The sequence below is a fragment of the Euphorbia lathyris genome, chromosome 2 (genome assembly GCF_963576675.1).
Source record: "Euphorbia lathyris chromosome 2, ddEupLath1.1, whole genome shotgun sequence".
Lineage (NCBI taxonomy): Eukaryota > Viridiplantae > Streptophyta > Magnoliopsida > Malpighiales > Euphorbiaceae > Euphorbia > Euphorbia lathyris.
In genome coordinates, this window is record NC_088911.1 from 78,970,887 (window position 1) to 78,986,752 (window position 15,866).

General features: G+C 35.2%; 1 protein-coding gene across 1 annotated transcript; it reads right to left on the minus strand.

Annotated features, from left to right (window-relative positions):
* Positions 1-13,442: 13,442 nt before the first annotated feature.
* On the minus strand, positions 13,443-15,414 carry LOC136218689 (legumin B-like). Its single transcript, XM_066005740.1, has 4 exons — positions 15,043-15,414; positions 14,726-14,967; positions 14,129-14,647; positions 13,443-14,041 (listed from the first exon to the last, which is right to left on the minus strand). The coding sequence occupies exons 1-4, from the start codon at positions 15,380-15,382 to the stop codon at positions 13,655-13,657; spliced, it is 1,488 nt and encodes a 495-aa protein (XP_065861812.1). The 5' UTR covers positions 15,383-15,414; the 3' UTR covers positions 13,443-13,654.
* Positions 15,415-15,866: the final 452 nt, after the last annotated feature.

Here is a 15,866-nt window from a genome sequence, read left to right on the forward strand (position 1 = left end):
TATCCATATTGGTAAATATCCAGTTTGGTCCTCCATTTTTATATAATCTTTTAAAACTTATCCTAAACTTTTAATTTACACCTAAAACCATCAAATTAACTCCATTTTTTTCCGTAGCACCAAATAAAACTGACACACCTAATAATTATAATATATATTACTATTAAGCTATAAATTCTAGAAATTTAAACACAGACGTGACAGTATAGATATAGAATCCATAACTAAAATTGAGAAAGAAACTTAGAATGGTAATCATGACAAAACGTGATTTATAATTGAAATAAATTTCATTGTACGAATAATGTTTCAATACATCTTTAACTATTTTCTTCAATATATCTCCAACTTCAATAAACAACTATTATGTGAAACTTTATATCTATTCGTACAAAAAATGAATAAAAATAAAAAAATTCAATCCATATGAGTTAGATAAATCCAAGTTAAAAGAATCAGTGGACTTCTTGAGGTTCTAAATTTCGAAAACTAATCTAACTCCAATTGAACCTAACAATTGAATTCATATAAAGCTGAAAATCCAAATTTTAGTTAGAGTTAACGATCGAAACGATTACACCTAGAAACTTATACTAAAAAATGGTCGACCTCCAAGCTTTCAATTAAAAAAAAAACTTATACTAAAAAATAATGAAAATATACAAAATCTTTATTTAGTCATTTTGTATAAAAATGACAAATAAAAAAGAAAACATTGATAAGGCAGCGAGATGGGTCGAACAACACAATTGAGAACAAAATAGCTACTACATTTGAAAAAAAATCGAATAATGATCTTCAGAAATATAACGATTTCCTGTAATTTTTGACACATTTGCTTTTCTTGATTTCAGTTGTCTATGCCTCTTCTATTTCCATTAGATTTCTTCAATTGGAGATATCAAAGTCTAATTTCTCTCAATTCTTGAAAAAAAATGCTACTAATACAGTTTATCAATAGAAAAACTACTAAATAAATCTGAATCTCTTATTGAAGTAAGAACAAAATTATAAAACTATATTATTTGAAGTAAGAACAAAAATACAAGATTAAGAACAAAACCAATACATAATCAAAATTAGAGGTCGGTGAGGTCTTTGATACATAAAGAGGAATGAAGGACCTTTAGGTATAATACAAGCATGGACTGAAGCAGTCATTCGGTCATTTCAGTATTGCCGAAGGCAGTTCGTTAACAGGTATCTTAGAAGACACGTGGTGTCACACCTGACCCTAAACGACACCGAGTATGAAGAGAAAACAATATAATTATCTACGAAGTTGACTCATCAATTCTTAACTCATAAAATTCTCAATTTAATTTTCTTAATAAATAAAAAGTTATTTAGTTTGGACTACCTAAAGTTGTATTTATTATTTGGTTTGGACTTGATAATTCTATCAAGCTTCCTACGTATCCCGAACATCTTTTAATCTTTAAATCGGGAATCAAAGCCACGTAGTTCTACCCATGTTAGGTAGTTCTCTCAACTTATTGAGACGTTGATGAAATTAATAGATTTCACTTTATTACTATATAGTTCGTTTCATCACTACTACTATTCACAATATATTTAGTATCTTGATCTATGATTTCGACTCGTCAATTTTTAATCCGTTAAAAACTTAATTTAATTTTCCAATAACTCAACTGAATTTGGAAATAGACCAAAAACGCTTATTCAGACCATCGTAAATTTATTTATTATTTATTTAATATATACGTGAATACTTTATCGATTCAACAGTACGAATCTTTAAATTTTAAAAAAATAACGTTATCAAATCAAATCAAATCACAAATAAATATCGATATCTTTATATCAACATTTTATCAAAACAACTCGTAACCAATCAAATGTTTTATCAAACCAATTCGTAATCAATCAAATGTTTTATCAAACCAAATCCGTAACCAAATAAACTCGTAATCAATCAAACTTGTAATCAATCGAACTCGTAATCAATCAAATGTAAAACCTTATATCAAAATCAACTCATAACCGAAAACATAAAACCTTATATCCATTCTAGAGTTTCTCCCCTTATGTATCAATCCATAACCACACATATCAAGAATCACATAGTCGAGACGTCTCTTTAACCTTGCCTAATCCCATACTGGTCTTACCCCACACTTCGCTGCCAATACCCGACTAGGTCTTTATACTGTGTACACAAGCCATGTCCCTCACTGAACATGGTCTTCAAATATCAAAACCACCGGTCTGGATTACTCTAGATGGATATAAATATTCAGAAGATCATAACCTTCTCAAATTTCCTTTCACAATCAAATTCCAAACTATTTCATAACCATAAACTATTTAGCTTCAATTAGCTCTTTTGTAAAAATAACCACAATTATTTAAATATTCTCTTGAAGTTACTCAAAATAGTTTACAATCAAAATACAGAATCATTTCAAATCAAATACTCTTTTAATATAACTAAAATTATCAAAATTCGTATAAAATCAATGATTCGTAATTTAATCCAACTCTAAGAATTAAATTGCTCAAAATATTGTATCGATTTAATATCGTTTAAAAGTAAATATTCTTATCAGACTATTTTCGATCACCGAAACAAAAATTCTAAATTAATTAGAACTATTAGATTCATTAAACCACGGTAAACTATTAAGAGTATATTCGTCTTATCTTTATATTTAAATTAGGCTTAATACACAAATAACCCCCTGAACTTGTCCAAATATTGCAACTGCCCCCTCCAACTTTCAATTGTAACAACTTACCCCTCGAACTTGTCTAATTGTAACAATTTACCCCTTAAACTTCCAATTGTAAAATATAACCCCAAATTGCTGACATGGACTGCAATTGAAGAAACACGTGAAATGCAAAATTTGCAATGTTCGTGGAGTGTGATAATCAGATCTTTGGCATGATACGAATCTGGCGAAACGTTTTTACGATTGCTTCAAGTACGAGGTAAAAAAATTTCCAATTTGGAGTTATGTTTTACAGTTGAACAAGTTTAAGGGGTAAGTTGTTATAATTAAAATTTAAGGGGGGCAGTTGCAATATTTGGACAAGTTCAGGGGGTTATTTGTGTATTAGGCCTTTAAATTATTGTAACTAACTTTTATATTCAAATAAATATTGATATCAATCCTTCTAATTTATAACTTATTTTAACTCGACAATTTAAAGTCACTTAAATATTAATCAATAACTTAAAACTAAATTTTAAACCAAACACTTTTATCGAATTATTCTCGTTCGTCACCGAAATTGTAACGTGTAAACGAAACTGATATCGTTAACTCCGACCGAAGGTTCAGTTAGACCCGTGACACTACTAGGAGTCTACCTGTATATATTTTTATTTTTAATTTCTTTATATTATTATTATTTTCAATGTATAAAAATCTAGACTGTCACAAATAATTTACTCGCATCAATTTCTTCCGTAACCGAAACCTCCAAAGGATCGTCTATTTTTATATATAACTGTCTAACAAGAACCGTACTTAAAGAGAAAATATTGATACCTGATAACAACCCAAATTATTCTTGAATAAGGAATAAGGGAAAATTAATAGAAATAATGGCAAACCATTATTCCTTCTAAAAGAGATATTTATACATGATTAATGTGGAATTAATGATAATTAATGCAGGGGAGAATATGCAAATAATGAGGAAAAGGAAGGAGTCTCTAGCATTATGCCACACCACGTGGACCATGGCGAGATACGCCATAACGAGATACGCCCAATGAGAGCGAGTAGCGGAGACCCGCCATAGCTCTCAAGGAGAGCGTACATACGCCTTGACGGATCAAAGAATACGAAAAAGGATATTCATCTTACTGACAGAATATTATCCCAATGACCAAAAGGGATATTCACCTTGAGAACGCCGCAAGAAGAACCGGATGGCGGATCTTCACGGTTCAGCTCAGTGAGATCCGCTGGCGAACCTATGAGGCGAATCTCCTCTTTCACTTGATTCATCACAGTAACGGCTAACCGCCGACTCGGCCATAAAGACCATTAATGAGCTATCAATTAGCTAACCGCCAGGTTAAAGATAACCTGTAACCGCCATTAATGGAGCATTAATGGAGACCTTCCAGTTGCTGAAGGTTACGACTTCCTAGCTATATATAGCCTACATCCATAGGCTATCAAGGTACACTTTTACTTACCCTTTGTCAATTCAGTTTGCTCTCTTGTTCCTCTATACTGACTTTGGCATCGGAGTGTCCCCGGCCGATCCCAACGGCGCCTCACAGGGAAGGGCTCCGATCAAGGATTTTTCCCCAAGTTATCAATTGGTGCGGTGATCGTGGATCTCTAACAGACAGAAGATCACAAAATCTCGATTGTATAGAGTTTCACAAAGAACAAAACAATGAAGTCAACGGAATAGGAATCACAATCTCAAACCTTTGGCTCAATCAGTACAACAAATCTATCCAAAGATACAGTTCTCCATATATTGGTGGGAAAGAGTTTTCTACATTAAATCTGGAATTTTATGATGAAAAAGATAAGTTTCCTCCCCTTTCTTATTCCATTTTTAATTAAAGAAAATTGAGATCTCTCACTCTTATAAAGTGCTATGAATATCATTACATGTTATTATGATAAATCTAATAAACTGTGAAAGATGAAGTCATAGACACAAATCTTTCATTAAATCTTGCATGCTTACTATGCCCTCATATTTTTATGCATGACAAGTATAATATGATATTATCATTGAATTAGTACAAACGCATGTATAAGACCCGTAATCTTGGGATTTACAAAAAAATCATCCATTCAATGTGATTTTGTCATTTGATATTAAAATATCATAAAAGGGCTCATGTAATTACAAATGATTTAGATCTGGTCGGTCTTTTGGATGAACATGCGTATAACTATTAAAAGAAATTACAAAAAAATCATATTTGGTTTTTCCTTGTATAATTCATGATCTATATATGGCTTTTCTCCTATTTAGTACTTTTAATATCAGAAATTCATATTTTTGAATATTGTTTTGTCAAACAGTTATTTCATTCCCTTTTTTACAAGGATGTGTCTATTCATATAAAAACTGTTTATTTGACATTGTTAGAATTTCTGTTACCAACACAAGAGACTTGAAAATATTGAGTCTATTTGTAATTATCCTGTAATTGTCCATAACTATTAAGGCCATTATGGGCTGATGAATTACCAAATTGGATAAACAAAACTTTCATGTCCTGAGATAACTACAAAATAGTGCAAGTGTCGGTTTCGGATCAGAACATTAATTTATGCAAAATTCTTAGGATATACATGAGAATTCCTTAAAAATTGGAGGATTGTATGTGAAGGTAGGTGAGAGTGGATTTTGAGTAATTTTCTTTACACTCCAAATTGGAGGAGAATCATGGTACATGTATTTTTCTTCTAAAATTACCCTTCCTCTTTTATTTTATTCGTACAAATGAAATGATATAAGAGTAATTTTATATATAACTATATTATTAAATCATCACTTACCTTTCTTTAATTACACCTCATTCAAATGAGGCTTTAATGATCTCTGAATGCCATTAATGTATGGATGCACAATATTAATTGCAAGTAAATAGCAACTATGTAAGATATCTTACCCAATATAGAATGTCATAACTTTTATGACGTTTAAAATAAATATGCTATCTTGGATATTAATGCGCATTGAAATACAAAAGGACATTATTCTTAAACCATTCACATTATGGTTATTTATTAAGAATTCATTATGATATTCATGTGCAGTAGCAATCTTTATGGTTATGACCGTTATACGTGATATTATTATTAAAACAAGCACGATTAAAATTCTATTATGAATTTGTTTGACATATAATATTTACTCGGTTTTATCCTCTGACTAAGTTCATTCTAGAGTCAGGGACCAACGTGAAGGAATTATTAAGTTGATTCCAAGATGAACTAAAAATTCCATAAAGAGACATTGCATTATACATGATATTTGCCAACAAGGTCAATGCAAACGGTCTTTTGCTATGAAGTATGTTCCGTGGATCAAGCCACTGATCCCCAAGGTAAGTGAACATAGCTTTTATGCCTTACCATAATCTTTTAATAATGGACATAGCATGCCCCACTTCTGGAGTTCTTTCAGTGCTAACCCACAGGTACAAGGGAGTTGCTAATACTACAACCAGTGCAAACACTGATATGAAAAATAAAGCTCAATCCAAAGAAGTGTATATGCAGAGTCACTTCAGAAAAATTCCTTGACTATGTCATTGGCCAAAAAGGAGTTAGAGCAAATCCAGATAAAATAAAAGCCATGTGAGGAAAAAGGTAAAAAGAGCGCCTAAATGAAAACCCCACTATGGGTGAGAAAGATCCAGAGGTTGAACGGGCGGATCATCATACTAGAAAGATTGTCTCCAAGCATAACCTCAACATGACCGAGATCAAGATCAAGAACCGGCTTCACCATCATGATTCAACATTGAACACACGAATGATGAGATTGAAAGGCGAGTGCATGCCGCTCTATATAGACAAGAGAACAATGCAGAAAGGTACGCCATCAAGTTAACATGAATTCGTCATTCACAGCACGGATCCTGGGGTACGAAGCGGAAAAAATGTTTAAAGCTTCCAACTTGCCACAATATAAAAGAAAAGATTCAATATAAGCGGGACATTACATATCCCGAACCCAAAGGAGGGGAACATGTAACCGTTGGAAGAAACGCCAAAGCGTACTACAGGTTGGCCACCACATTGGTTGGCCACCACACTGAAGCTTGCTGGGAGCTGGCAAACTGGATAGCTTTGTCCAGAATAACAAATAACAAGATGACAAGCAGAAGACAGATCCCAAAAATAAATTCAAAAGTGTCATTAATGTCATAGCAGATGGACCAGTGTATCAGCCACCCATGGAAAAAGCAAAAATATCCGCTCTGGATAAAACATCCCTCCATTGCTCCTGATTCATCACACGTCCAGTAATCCCTCCACATGCAGATGCATTGGTAGTAACAATGGAGATTCAAGGATGGGAGATAAAATAAAGCAAGTAAAGACACGGGCAGTTCTCGCAATGTCATCACCAAAGGTCACACTATCCGAACCAAGGGCCAAGTAACTTTGGAATGCAAGCTGGCGGATGATGATCAAGCGTGGATTGGTGATCTGGAGTTCTTTATTACGGATGGACAATTAGCTTATAACATCATTCTTGGGCGGCCATTCATCTCATAGGTTGCAGCCCTAATTTCCATCCGCCGTCTGGCGATGTACATTCCCACCAGCAAAGGAGGAATAATGATTAGCGGGAACCAAAAGGTGGCTAAAGAGACTTATACTCGGCGTCACTATCAATCCGCCCACAATCCAAAGAGGACGAAGGTGAGAAATATTAACTTGTCACTACAGCTTTGGACGACACAGAAACGCTCCTTATTGCTGATGGAAAGCGGGTGCGGATCGCCAAAGGATTAAAACTTGAGATCAAAGAGGATGTTAAAAAAGTTCTCATTGAGTCTGAAAGCATATTTACATAGGAGAATGAGATCCCCACAGGAGTAAGCCCAGATGTGATTACTCATAAGTTAAACATCATTGAGGATGCGGTTCTAGTTGCTCGGAAAAGGCGGAACCATGGGCCTAAAAATCAGTATTTTTACATATTCTTATATATGCATTAAACTGTTATAGTATCCTATATTTTATAATTTATTCTTTCTCGCCATACTTCTTATATTCATTTGCCTAGCTTTTAGTGCTCATATACGCCCAGTGGCTGGCGAATGAAAAGTTCCACAGATGGATCAATTACCTCAAAGATAGGACAATTGATCCCATCACGGGCGGATCCCCTTTCCATAAAGATAAGAAGCACAGACCCTCAGGAGCTTTCAAATGAGCTCAACTCTCTCCTCAAAGACAGGAAAAGGATTGACCACCATCAAAAGCGGGTTAAAATCGTCTCAAACATGAGATCATTACACCCTCAACTTTCTCCTCAAAGATAGGAGAACACTCTCATGGGCGGATCCATCTTTAGATGATCACCATTCGAGAAAGAGTTAAAACATTCCTTGGACGCAAGGACTTTACACTCTCTCACTCCCTTCCCAAAGAAGGGTTCACAAGTCCTACGGGCGGATCGCTTCACCTCAAAGATAGGTAGCAAGTTGATCCCCTAGGCAGCTTTACTTCCTCTAGAAGGAATAGAACAGCTTCAAACCTTCACAAAGGTTCACACATTGGGGTACAGCTGGCCACCTACCCTAAACAATCGGAGAAATCCTAAACCAGATTCTAGAAAATTACTTGCTAAAAGATATAATGCATTAGTAAAAATAGTTCTGGAAAGCAAAGGGTTCATCCAAATAATGAAGCCTCGTCTTCATCTCCAAATAATGAAGCCTCGTCTTCATCTCTAAATCATGAAGCCTCGTCTTCATCTCCAAGTAATGAAGCCTCGTCTTCATCTCCAAATAATGAAGCCTCGTCTTCATCTCCAAATAATGAAGTCTCGTCTTCATCTCCAAATCATGAAGCCTCGTCTTCATCTCCAAGTAATGAAGCCTCGTCTTCATCTCCAAGTAATGAAGCCTCGTCTTCATCTCCAAGTAATGAAGCCTCGTCTTCATCTCCAAACAATGAAGTCTCGTCTTCATCTCCAAACAATGAAGCCTCGTCTTCATCAAATTCATAAAGCATCGTCTTCATCCAATTCATGAAGCCTCGTCTTCATCTAATTCATGAAGCCTCGTCTTCATCCAATCAGTGAAGCCTCGTCTTCATCCAATCAATGAAGCCTCGTCTTCATCCAATCAATGAAGCCTCGTCTTTATCCAAACAATGAAGTCTCGTTTTCATCAAAGTAATGAATCCCCATCTTCATCATAGAAATAACAAAGTCTCGCCTCCACAAAATGCACAAAAGTCCCTAAATGGCTGATCATTCTTACTGATCCTTAAGGGCGGGTCATTCTCCTCAATATGGCAGAACTGAAGAAAATAAGTCCCTAAAGGCGAATCATAATCCTATGGGATAGGAACAAATGGTCCCATAAAGGGCAGGTTATTCCTTTCTAAAGGAAATATAACTCTCAAGAAGCCCCTAGAGGCTAACAAAGGATACGGTTGGCCACTTATCCACGAAGAAGCAAAATCCCCTAAAAGCGTATCATATCCATATATGATCCCACATAGGGCGGATCTTGTTCATAAGATCCCGCATAAGGAAGCCCCAAAAGGCGCATCATTTCTATATATGATCCCCCATCTAGGGCGGGTCCACTTTCCTCCAAGATAGAAAAATAAAACACCATTTAGACAGCCCTAAAGAGCTTTTTATACCTTTAGGGGGGGCTTCTGATAACAACCCAAATTATTCTTGAATAAGGAATAAGGGAAAATTAATAGAAATAATGGCAAACCATTATTCCTTCTAAAAGAGATATTTATACATGATTAATGTGGAATTAATGATAATTAATGCAGGGGAGAATATGCAAATAATGAGGAAAAGGAAGGAGTCTCTAGCATTATGCCACACCACGTGGACCATGGCGAGATACGCCATAACGAGATACGCCCGATGAGAGCGAGTAGCGGAGACCCGCCATAGCTCTCAAGGAGAGCGTACATACGCCTTGACGGATCAAAGAATACGAAAAAGGATATTCATCTTACTGACAGAATATTATCCCAATGACCAAAAGGGATATTCACCTTGAGAACGCCGCAAGAAGAACCGGATGGCGGATCTTCACGGTTCAGCTCAGTGAGATCCGCTGGCGAACCTATGAGGCGAATCTCCTATTTCACTTGATTCATCACAGTAACGGCTAACCGCCGACTCGGCCATAAAGACCATTAATGAGCTATCAATTAGCTAACCGCCAGGTTAAAGATAACCTGTAACCGCCATTAATGGAGCATTAATGGAGACCTTCCAGTTGCTGAAGGTTACGACTTCCTAACTATATATAGCCTACATCCATAGGCTATCAAGGTACACTTTTACTTACCCTTTGTCAATTCAGTTTGCTCTCTTGTTCCTCTATACTGACTTTGGCATCGGAGTGTCCCCGGCCGATCCCAACGGCGCCTCACAGGGAAGGGCTCCGATCAAGGATTTTTCCCCAAGTTATCAATACCTCTTAAAGTTATATCATTTTTCTTAAATCATATATTTCAATTAACCAAAACTTAGACTACTATCAATCAAATTAACCGTAAAACATATACTAAATTCTTAACCCGTACCCAAAATAATTATAGAAACCTAACGTTGAAAAGTCAGACATACCTCGTACTTCTTCGCCTCGAATAATTATTGAATATACTAAACACTGAACTCGTACCTCATATCTAGAATAATTATCGCAACCCAACGATGTAATGTCAGAAGTTTCTTTCTATTTTCAATTTACTTTTTTCTCTCCCTCTCTCTCAAATTTTCATTCTTTCATTTTTATTTATTTATCCCTCACAAACCAACTCTCTCTCAATTTGATTCATCTCCCTCCTCTTTTTCTTTTCTTTACTCTTCTCTCTCTCTTTTTATTTTTTCCTAATGTTATCTCATCTTCATCATATTTAAAGTATCAATTTTTTGTAAAAATGCTCCCTCCTCCGCACAACTACCTATATTCTCTATATGAATACAAATAATACCAATGACACCTCTCTTCACAATTACCAATTTTATGCATGCAAATAACATCTAACCTTATAAAAACTCATTTAATGACACAATAACATTATGATAACTCACCAAATAAGGTTTCTTATTTATATATTTATTTGTTTACTACACATAGATATATACATTTGTTTTATTTATTTATTTATTTAATAAATTAATATGAAGTTAATCGAAACAAACCCAACATACCCTTCTTTCTTACTTACGTTACATATATGATTTGGTAATTGAATTATTAATTTTGGTCCTTTTAATTTTATCTTTTTTATAAAACTTACCCATAACTTTTAAACTTTAAATTATATCTAATAATATACTTAAATTCATAATTAATTAATACTATCTATTTCGAAAAATAAATATTAGAAATTTTAGACACGGACGTTACACGTGGACCAATCAAAGCGATGGATTCCAAATACACACTCCTTATTCTCATAAACGCAGTGGCACGCAAAGATATGGTCCACTGACCTATCATAAGTTGCCACGTGTCTGAGGTATCACTTTTGTTATCTATAAATAGTCGAGTTATTCCAGAGTTGAGATAATTGATTCTAATCTTAGATAATACTTTCTTTCTAGTCTTTGATATTATGTTGTATATCAACTGACTTTACTATTGGAGAGGGTTCGCCGGTTTCCGACCATTTTTCTGACGGTTATTATGTTTTCAGGTAACCAAAATCTTGACCGAGAGTAAAAATAACAGAATTATGATAACATTGTGTAATTAATGAATTTATTTTAACGATAAAACTGAAATAGTATTTATGATATTAATATATTATGATATTTCAATTTTCTAATTACTATTAATATAGATAATTTAAATTCATATATTTTCTCCTACGGTGCCATGATTACAATCTTTTATAGACATTTCTTTGGTTAAGAATAAATCTTTAAAGTCTTGTAGTTTAGGATAAGTTAAGTTTGGTAAGATTTTTGAATCTTTATCCTAGTATTGTTTAGGATCTTCTACAAAACTTTTCATAATAGCAAAGACTAAAGTTGCAACCATATCTTCTAGAGATGAGCAAAACGTTCGATAACCAAAAATCTAACCGAAGTTTTGGTTTGGTTCAATTATTTTTACACTTTGATTCGGTTCGGTTTGGTATTTATTTAGACTTAGTTTGGTAATCGGTTATCAGTTATCGGTTCGATTATTCCGTAAAAAAATTATCAGTTTAACTGAAACCGAACCGAACCGAAATTTATAGATAAATAAAAAAGTTTATGATTTTATATTTTTAAAGAATTTTATATTTAGTAAACTGAAATAAAACTCTTTATCTTTATCTTGTATATTATAAGTGTAAAAGTCACGGAATAAGTCCATTCATCATTATGTTCCATAAGAGTATCTTCAAAAAAAAAAAAAAAACTCTTGATATACTTTCTAAAAATAATATAAATAAATAATTGACTCGTAGTAATTTAAGAGTGATTAATACGTATCATCTACGACCATACTTTTTATATTCACTCTTAATTTATTATTATCATTAAAATTATTAATTATTGTTATATTTACAAATAGTGAGAGAAAAGAAACTCATCAACTATAAATTATTAATAAAAAAAATAAATTAAGCTCTCTCCGTTTATCATCTCCTAATGAGATAATATACTTCTCACATTTATAAGAAGTCACATTATATAGTCCCATTAAACTCACGAAAAACTCATTCAAATAAGAAAATAGATGAAAGGAACCAGTGCAAAAAATTTCTTGCAAAAGAAAGTAGATGAAAGCAAGAAATTACCGGTGAAAACAATTTGTTGCAATCTTGCAAGGCTAGTGACTGGAGTGAAATTACCAAAAGATGCGATCATCTCCTTTCCAGGGATCCTAATCCATTTATAAACAGGGATCCTAATCCATTTATAAAATGTTTGTGTAATCATGTAGTCCTATAATCCTAACCAGTAGCGGAGCCAGAAATTTAAACTTGAGAGGCTAAATTTAATCATGCGGTTGATGGTAAATTTTTAAAATCTGACCCGTTAAGGTTGGATAAAAAATTTTTAGCCTCTAACGCGTTAGAATTATAAAAATCTTATCATTTTTAGAAACTAGTATCGAAGTAATAGAAAATTAAATATGTTTATTTTTTTTAATGGAAAAGACATAATAAAAATGAATTCAAAAGTATTATCAAAATTAATTAATAATGTTAATATGTTTTTATAATTATTTAAAAATAAATAAAAACTTTCTAAAAAATGAAGTCAAATCCCTCACAAATAGGAGTGTGCATCCTTAATTATCTCATCTACCTTTAAACATTGAAATAATACTAAATAGAGTTAGAGTTCATATAGTGATTTAAGGGGGGCTATATGGAAAAAATCGATCCGTACTTAAGGACGGAACCGGTGGCCGGAGGCTATATAGTGATTTAAGGGGAGCTATATGGAAAAAATCGATCCGTACTTAAGGACGGAGCCGGTGGCCGGGGGCTCCGCCCCTCGAGCCCTGGGCTGTCTCCGCCCCTGATCCTAACCCATTTATAAGAAGTTTGTGTAATCCCTGTAGTCCTATTAAAGGTTACAAGAAGTTTGTGTAATCGAAAGTCCCATTAAAATCCGAAAAAGTACAGAGTTTGGCTAGTACTAGCCTCATTAATGATTCATTCTTTGTTTATGTACTTTAGGTTACTTAAAAAGTTTTTTAAATGGATCACTGCATTCCTGAAATTTTATAAAAGAACAGAAATTATCACAGTATCTTATTCAAGGAAATATTGTTATTCATATATCTCGCAGATTGATATTAACTTGTTTGGATATCCCCGCCCCGCAAAACATAATTATCCGTGTACATATATATTCATAAAACCAAGAACCAAATGGTTCTAATTATACTCTTAAAACCACTTTTATTTTTGTACCAACAAAGTAGTCTAAAGACTACATTTTATTTTCTTCGTTACAACCCATTTCAATATCTGGAGCTTGACCTGGAGGAGGGGCTGAAGAGGGTTACTTCCTGCCTGTTCTCCTTGAGCCTCCTTGCGTCCTCCCTGGAGACCTGGAAAGCGTTGGCTACGACTTCATCGGGCATAGCCCTGATGGCTGAGACACGACCGGCGAGTTGGTTAATCTTGGCGTTGTCATTAGTCTTGAATGCGACCCAGGACAATCCCTCGTCGTTTGCCCTCTTCACCACGACGAAGTTCTGTGGAGCAGTGAGCATCTGTCCTTCCTGAACTTGGCCGTCGAATACAGTCCGGCCGTTTTCGTCAACGATCTGAACGCGGCCGCTTCCTCTGGTGAAGTAGCAGATGCTGTGGGCGTTCATGTTCCAGTGGGGTGACATTATAGCATTCTGAAGTCAAATTGAAATTAGAAACAAGAAATTAAGATCAGGAAATTAAGATTAAGAGATTGAATTAGGGACGAGGGGGATGCTTACGCTGTAGAGGACACCTTTCTGAACGCTGAGGCGGAGGTGGCTGAGGATGGGGAGGTTAAGGCTGTTGATGTTGGTTACACGTCCAGCTTGTGGGTTGAATACATCAGCGCGTGATGGGTCATTGATGTTGTGTTTGATCCTTGCTGTGCAGAATGTTTCTTCTACTCCATTAACTGTGCGTCTTGATGATGATGATCCACGTCTTCTCTCGAATTCTCTTTGCCTTTCTTCTTCCCTTTCCCTTTGTTCTTCTTCTTGGCTTTGTGCTGGTGTAACCATTTCAAGTTCACGCTCCACGCTTACAATTATTCCTCTGTTATCGTTTTCACTCCTCAGCCTTCTTGCAAGATCGGTGTTGATGTTGAAAGCATCAGCTAACATCTGCTCGTCTAAGCCTGAGAAGATATTTCCTGCATTGTCTCGTCCAAGCCCCCTTCTGCTTTCGCGGCCTCTCTGGCTTCTTGAAGATCCTCTCAAGCTCTGTACATCTTGTTGAGGGTTGCCAGCTAGGAAGAAATCCTGATATCAATTAATAATGGTAAGCTAAATTGTGTGTAAATATTATATAGATGCAAGATAGGTGTTCGATGAAATTACTCTGTGATTCTGGTCGAGCTGATTGGCAGGATTTGCGGTGTCAATGATTTGGACAAGAACAAGAGGAGTTCTGCCATTGTTATAAACCCATTGAGCAACTCCAGCAGGCAAGGCAATAACGTCACCCTCTCTGAGTTGACGAACCTTCTGGTGCTGATCTTCCCTTTGCCTCTCTCCTCTCCGTGATGGTGACTGAAATGTCTCTGGACAACCTGGGAATACTGCTCCCTGGACACCATTGCCTGATATAGATATTCCAAATTAAAAGTGATGGACATGGAGCACCAAATTAGAAGAAATTAATTAAGGATACGTACCTTGTACAACGTAGATAAGCTTAGGCCCGTTGACATATTGGGGCAAAAGCAAGCCTCTCTCTTGAATAGTGTGGCGCATAGCTACAACACCAGCGCACTGGAATTGTTCATCATTCTCGTCCCAGATATCAGTAGTTCCAGCCTCTGATTGAATTTTGCGAGAGGGTTCCACAGCGTTTATGCGTTCGAGTCGGCATTCATCCTGTTTGGAACGATGTAGTCGCTGTTGCCTAGTTCCCTGGGAGCCATGCTCTGTTGTGACTTGCTCTATTTGAGCAGCACAGCCGTGGAGGAGAACAAGGCAGCAGATACCAAGTGAGAGCAATGAAAGGTTACCCATAACTTTATGTGCTGTGCAATGATGAAATTGAGGACACTGATGGAATGTATTTATAGTGAATGAATTGCAGCTTAGAGTTCTGGACGTGGCAAATCGATCGGCGTGGTGTTGTGATTGTTTCTGCATGTGGAGTTGTCTTCTTCTGTTGCATGGATTTCATGCTCTTTCTTGCTTCCACATACCTTTTTCCATCAGGGTACGTGTTGCCAATTTACATCATTTATATATGTGTTGCTTTACAAGGGAATATCCATAAAGATTATATGCTCATTTTCAACCAAAACCTCCAATTAATCGTTCATCACTAGTATCTATAAATTAATTACCTTATTTACAAAGGAAATCACAAACAATATTCATCAATTTACTGTAAAACAAATAAACCCAGAGTGGTCTATTATATAAGTAGTTAAATTTACAATAGTATAATTTTAACTCGTGTTTTATAACATTGTTGTCAGAACCGGATCGGATATAAAACCGG

Bases quoted from the DNA above. Each gene is read 5' to 3' on its own strand.
- LOC136218689 (XM_066005740.1), bottom strand. From the start codon at position 15,382: ATGGGTAACCTTTCATTGCTCTCACTTGGTATCTGCTGCCTTGTTCTC. The intron at 14,648-14,725 runs GTAATTTCATCG...AATTGATATCAG, and splicing joins AGCTCGACCAGAATCACAGA to GATTTCTTCCTAGCTGGCAA. The intron at 14,042-14,128 runs GTAAGCATCCCC...ATTTGACTTCAG, and splicing joins AGAAAGGTGTCCTCTACAGC to AATGCTATAATGTCACCCCA.